Source organism: Strix uralensis, chromosome 2 (assembly GCF_047716275.1).
Source record: "Strix uralensis isolate ZFMK-TIS-50842 chromosome 2, bStrUra1, whole genome shotgun sequence".
Lineage (NCBI taxonomy): Eukaryota > Metazoa > Chordata > Aves > Strigiformes > Strigidae > Strix > Strix uralensis.
In genome coordinates this window covers 70,422,480-70,428,622 of record NC_133973.1, presented here as the reverse complement: position 1 = coordinate 70,428,622, position 6,143 = coordinate 70,422,480, and the positions used below count along the sequence as shown (strand labels likewise).

At 51.7% G+C, this 6,143-nt stretch overlaps 1 protein-coding gene across 4 annotated transcripts in view; it reads left to right on the top strand.

Moving 5' to 3' along the window:
• The first annotated feature begins 1,476 nt into the window (after window positions 1–1,476).
• TFDP1 (transcription factor Dp-1) overlaps window positions 1,477–6,143 on the top strand; it is a 48,946-nt gene continuing 44,279 nt past the window's right edge. For 2 of the 4 annotated variants that reach the window (XM_074859190.1, XM_074859186.1), the window contains exons 1-2: window positions 2,209–2,348; window positions 3,217–3,301. In XM_074859190.1, the coding sequence (XP_074715291.1) occupies window positions 3,290–3,301 (12 nt within the window). In that variant the 5' untranslated portion in view covers window positions 2,209–2,348; window positions 3,217–3,289. Of the gene's footprint in view, window positions 1,687–2,208; window positions 2,349–2,902; window positions 2,968–3,216; window positions 3,302–6,143 lie in introns of those variants that run through there. The other 2 variants (XM_074859187.1, XM_074859188.1) reach the window with 2 other exon arrangements.

Here is a 6,143-nt window from a genome sequence, read left to right as displayed (position 1 = left end):
TTTTCTACGAGTATTAATGTAAGAAGGGGGGTGTGGGCAGGGACTTGAGGTATACAGACAGTTTAAACCCACAGGCATAGCATATGTCACTTGGAGGGTGTAGAGCAGCACCATCAACTAGAGGAGATGTCTTTTAGAAAGCATTTTTTCTGCAGCTGTCTTGGGGTGTTTCATGTTTTTTTCGGTGTGGAAGTTCTTGCCTCTTTCTCAAAAGTTACAAACAGTTCTAAACATATTTTCATTATCATGTTCTTTCTTTGATGTCTACTGCCATCAAGCTTAGTCAAGAGGAATGAGGAAAGGGGGTGATAATGGTCATTATCAGAGCAGGCTCCTGCATGAGCAGCCATAGAACCCCAGAGCAGCAACCAGGGGGTTACTGAGAATGAAAAACTTCAAAGATTGCTCTTTATCAAGAAAATGAAGGTAGCTAGTGTATCCTCATTATTATGAAACACACAAAAAATAAATTGAGTAAGGTATGAAAGTAATCTTGTCAGCTGATGAAATGCCTCTTGTCCGTCATCTGTGTTAGATTGTTCCGCTGTTTCTACATAGCAGCTCTGCTGGTCCTGTCTTCTGTTCCCAACTAGTCGTCCTTCCCAGGCATGACCAGGCAGGGGCAAGGTTTTAGAGAAAGAATGAACCTTTTACTTCCTGCTCCCCTCCTGATCGTGTTACGAACAACCTTGTACCATGCAGGCTTGGTATCGCATGCACCACTGCCTGTAGCTTCCCCCCCATCAAATAGTCTTATATCCACTCCTACAGGCAACACAGCTTTTAAGGTTTTTAATGTGCTGCAGTCTTCACCGTTATGGCTACGCCTTTATAGCCCCCAGTCTGGCTGCTGAAAGTTTTTTGCCAAGAATTACATCATTCTCATGTTATTACATCACATAACCCTAGCTAGCATGTACCCTTGCAGTGGCTGCCCACAGCTGGCACATGGGGCATGCAGAGGGTTCACAGGCTGGAGGTGTCAGCATGAGTGCTGAATTACCGGGTGTAGGTATGGCCTAGTTCAAGGTTGAGAGCAGCAGCCGCCTAACGGAAAACTTTCACTCCTACTTCTATGAAATCCTAATTTTAGCCACGATCGCTGTAAGCGAACTTGCTCAAGTAAAGTCCGGACAAAACGCGATGAGGAAGCACCAGCAGGATGTTGCGGCAACAAACCGCACCACCCTTGCCCCGCTGCCACCCGCGCCCCCAGAAACCCGCTCAGGGGCAGGGGTGGCCGGGGCTCCCTCCTCGGCCATGAGGCAGGCTGGCCCGCCGGAGGCTGGGGGAGGCTGCCCGGCCCGGCGCGGCCCTCCCCGCGCCGGCGGGGCCGAGGCGCGGGCCGTGTCCCGCAGCGATAAGGACACGGCGGAGCCCGGCGCTTTCCCGCCCCCTCACAGCGCCGTGTGGGAGGCGGCTCGCGCCCGCCCGCCCGCGCGCGCGCGCCGGCGACCACGTGCTCGGCGGCCGGGGCCGAAGAGCAATCTCGCGCCGATGCTTCCCGCGCGCCCGCCGCGAGCGCCGCAGGGCGGGGAGTCGGAAGGCGCGAAAATCCCGCGCATGCTCCCTGCACCCGTGGAGCGGCGGGCGGTTGGCTTAGCCGCTCCGCGTGTGCCCGTGCAAGGCACGCTACACCCCCGTGACGTCAGCGCGCAGCGTCACGGCGGTGGGACGCACAAAAGTGTAAGTTTCAATTTTTTTTTTTTTCCTGCCGACGGGGGGGAGGGGAAAAAAAAAAAAAAGAGCGGAGGGAACGGCGGGGTCGCGCGCGCGGTGCCCGGCGGGGGGCCGCTGTGTTCGCGCCTTCCCTCCCCCCCGCCGCCCCCTTCCCCCCCTCCCCGCGGGCAGCCCCTCGGCGGCGGGGGCGCGGGCCGGGCGCGCCGGCGGGCAGGTGTGCGGGCGGGGGGCCGGGAGCCCGCCGGGCTGGTGACCGGCGGGGGCAGAGGCGGGCTGGGAAGTGACAGCCCGCCGGGGAGAGACCCCGCTGCCCTCCGCCCCCCCATTACCCTGCACCCCACTCCCCCCCGCCCCGGAGCGCGGGCAGCGGGGCGGTCCCTGCCGGCCCCCCCTTCGCTCCCCCCCCCCCCCCCGCCCCGCCCGAGCTGCCGTTGGGGCCGTTGGGCTCCCGCCGCCTCCCCCCGCGCCCGCTCCCTCCTCCCCTGCCCCCTCCCGCCGGGCTCGCCAGGCCCGCGCGCGCCGCCGCCGCACATGTGCAGTCGGGCGCCTCCGCAGCAGCGCGGCGGCAGCGGCGGCGGGCGGGGGGTGCTCCCGCTCCGCGCTCCGGGTCCCTGTCTGGGGGCGGCGGCGGGGGATGGAGCCGGTTCTCTCTGCCTTCGGCCGCTCAGGTGCGGGCAGCCCCGGGCCGACCTGCAGCGGGAGGAGGATGGGGAGCATCGGGGCGGCGGACGGGGGGGGGGGGGCGCTGCCGCCGGCGGGGTGAGGAGGATGGGGACGGGGACGGGGTGGCCCCCTCCCCCCACCGGCCGCGGTGCAGCCGCCTGGCGCGCGCGGGCGCGTCCCCCCTTCCTCGTGCCCCCGCCGCCTCTGAGGCGATTAGCGCGGCCCCTCGCTGCCGAGGGGAGGCGGCGCGGGGCTTAGGGCTTTGCCCGGGCGGTGAGGCCCTGGTCGGGGGGCGCGGTGGGGGAGGCGGGCGGGCGGGCGGGCGCTGGTTGCCCGAGGCGCGGTGGCGACGGCCAGTCTCTGCCTCTTGGTGCAGCCGCGGCCCGTCCGCCTGCGAGGAGGAGGTGGAGGAGGAGGAGAGGGGGGTTGCAAGGCCCTGGGGGGAGCTGGCCCCCGGGGCCTACTTGTGCCTGCTGCTGGAAAGGGGGGTGGGGAGGAGGAGGAGGCCGAGGCCGAGGCAGTGATCGCTTCCCCCGCCGCTCCTGCCCGCGCCCTGCTCTGCGGTGTTGCAAGGGGCGCAGCTGGACAGGGACCGGCCCAGCGCGGCTGCCCCGCCGGGATCGGGTACGGGCTGGGGGAAGGGCGCTCCTGCCAGGGGAGAGCTCACCCCCGCTCTCGGAAAGGGAGTATTGCCCACACGTGAGCGGGCGGGGGGTTGTTAGGGGGTGGATTGGTGATGACAGGAAACTTTTTCCTCTTTAAAACCGTTTTTTAAAAAACTAAATTGGTTTTGGTCGTGGTCAGTAATTTCAATTGTAAAAACTTTCCCTCCTTTCATTTTTATAGCTGATGTTGTCTTTACTTGCTTTCTAGAAAATAGCGTCATTGTCTCTGTGTCCTGCAGCCGTCAAGATTTTAAGAGGACTGATTTCTAGTCTTTGGTAACATGGCAAAAGATGTAAGTATATTTGTAGCACATCATATGTGGAAGCGTAGCTCATAGAATATCTTTGTTTTTATTAACAAAAGCAAACCAGGTCATGCTTTATAATAGCTGTCATTAATGAATATATGAAACTTACTTTATCTACGTTTTACATCAAGCCTAGGCTATGTTTTCCTGTAGATGTAACAGCATAAACCAGCTTCAGATCTGCAGCCATTTTTTTTTCGGAGTAATTATTCTTAAGAATTCACTACGCTCATCAAAGCACTTGGGCTGTTGGCATTACATGCATTCATATTGAACACTAAAACAGCTTGGTTTTGAACTGGATTTTAAAAACCCCAGCAAATAGTGTTCAGGTGATGGGGTTGTCGTTGGCTACTGCTGTCAGCTAGCATTGCCTTCCTTGTGTTCAAGGAGGTGTCATGTATTCAAGGGAGTGAAGATGGTTCTGTCTCCGTATGTGATCATTGTTTTGTCTCTGTCTACCAAAAGATGCTAGTTAGTGTCTGTAAAAACAGACTTTGGGGACTTAAATCATAACTTCTGTACCACTGATGTTAATGGCTTTGATTCTGTGGTCTACCGCTTGAACCATGTTTGCTCTTTACCTGTTCCAGTACTTTAAAAAAACAATAAAATTAAGCAGGTTCTACCTTTAAGATGTAATTCATTGTTAATACCTAAAATAATTGGCTTTTGCATTTCCTTATTGAAAATAAGACAAGATACTACTCCGTATTCAAGATAAGGAAAAGTGATACAATTCAAATTATTAAACAGCAGGTTACAGTCTAATGTGGACTGTTGTAACTTTCAAATATTGAGGATTTCCATGAAATAGTGATTGGTTGAACAGATTAATCTTGTAGAGAATTTTAGTAATTCAAAAGCAAGTGAAAAACATCTTAATGTGCGGAGAAGCAACCAGAAATACATAGTCACTCAAAGCTTGCCTGGAAGAGATAAGGGTGGCCAAGTACGTTATAGATAGCAGAGTTCAGGGAATGAAAGGCTGTATAAGCGGGAAGAAAATGAAAGAGGAATGTTAGACTAAGATGAAATTGAAACAGTTCAACGTAATTGAGATACTAAAGTACATTTGTGTAATACTAGCTTTTGGGAGAGAGATCAACCAAGTGAAGAAGTGCTAGCACCTGGAAATACAGGTGAATATCCTAGAGGGTCTAGGAGAGCAGAATGAGAGTAAGACATTTAATAAAGAAACTGTGTTTTTTGAAATTTATTCTAGAAAAGAGAGTAGTTAAGGGAGGAATAACATACATGATAATAAACTTCAGAAATGGAAGAAGATGCTCCAGATAGGAAAAGAAATTGCTTTCAGTATCTTTATTACAAGAATTAATAAGCTGAATTTGGAAAAATTAAAATCTAGGTCAGGTTTTAGGTAAAATTGTAAGTGTACTTGAGCACCGGAACAGGGTAGCTAGAAAGGGTATGAAATCTTAATTGAAGGATTGTCTAACCTGTTCTTAAAAACCTCTACACATACTTAATCCTGCCTCAGGGAAGAAAGATGAACTGCTTACCTTTTTGCAGACTATTACATACCCACCATTACATGATGTCTAAAACGTGTAGTGAATGCTGGGAAATTTCAAATTTCCAGGTCTGATTATGGGCCCTGTTAGGTTTGAATGCTAGAAAATAGAGATGCTAGTTGGTATAACACTTCTTTCGTTTTCAGAAGGGAAGAGAATTATTCCCATATTTTTTTGTCCAAAATCCAAGTTCTTTTCCTAGCGAAATAATGGAATTAATCATGGTAGAGACAGTATCCCTGAAATTCTGGTCACTGAGTCTATGAAGACCTGCACTGCTGTAAGTTTAAACATTCTGACATGGAAATATTGCTGTGATTAATGGCTTGAGGTTCTGCCATGTCACCTATCAAGTGCACTAACGGACTGGGAGATGTAGTGGTGAAGAAGATGGCCTACTTGATGAATGCCCCCACCCCTTCCTTCCCCTTTTCTCAGCAGAGCTGAGATGGCTAAACTGTGGTAAGGGCTGTGCTGCTACGATGCTGAGTCTGGGCTTCAGGTGGCATTTACGTGGCCAAACATGCTTCAGCGCGCTCCAGCCTGGGAACGCAGGCTCGATCTGCATCCCGCTTTTACACTGCTGGGGCAGTGCTTGCTCTGGTGATGGTGAAGCAGGCAGCCCTGCAGAAGAGGAAGGTGTGGAGCCAGGGCGCCGCAAGACAACGTGCTCCTACTTATCCCCTCCTCCCACCTGCTGCAGAACAGCACTTTTCCTTTTGTTGCTGGCTTCCAGCTCTCCTTCTGATACCTCTTTATAAAAGCTATAATTTGAAAAGACCTGTTTGAAAAGTGAAATACTTGTAAAAGTTTACAGACTGAGACTTTACTGGATAATTGAACAGAAGGGGAGTATGATGGGGAATACCAGCAAACCCAATGAAATGTTTTTCTAAAGGATTAAATAATTACAGAAGTACTGATCAGGTAAGCTGGCAAGATAATGCTGATGAGCTGTTTGACCTGAGTCTAAATTCTGTTAAGTACTACTTCAAAATGTATCCCTCTAGTGCTTTTCAGAGTGTACAATAAAGAGAAAATAAGCAACAAAGAATTGATTTTTTTTTTTTTCAAAGTACTTTCCTCAGCAGTGGTCAGGAGGCTATGAGGGAGGAAAAAAAAGATACAGTCATATGTAGCACCTTAATTAAGAGCCTGCAGGTGGAATTTAAGAGCATGATCACAAGTAGTGTTATAGCTGGATAAGCTGGAAAGTAATAATGGCAAAAGAGAAATACTAGCTTGTGAAGGTTAAAGTATCTGTGGACATAGTTTATTTTTTTGAAAACTTA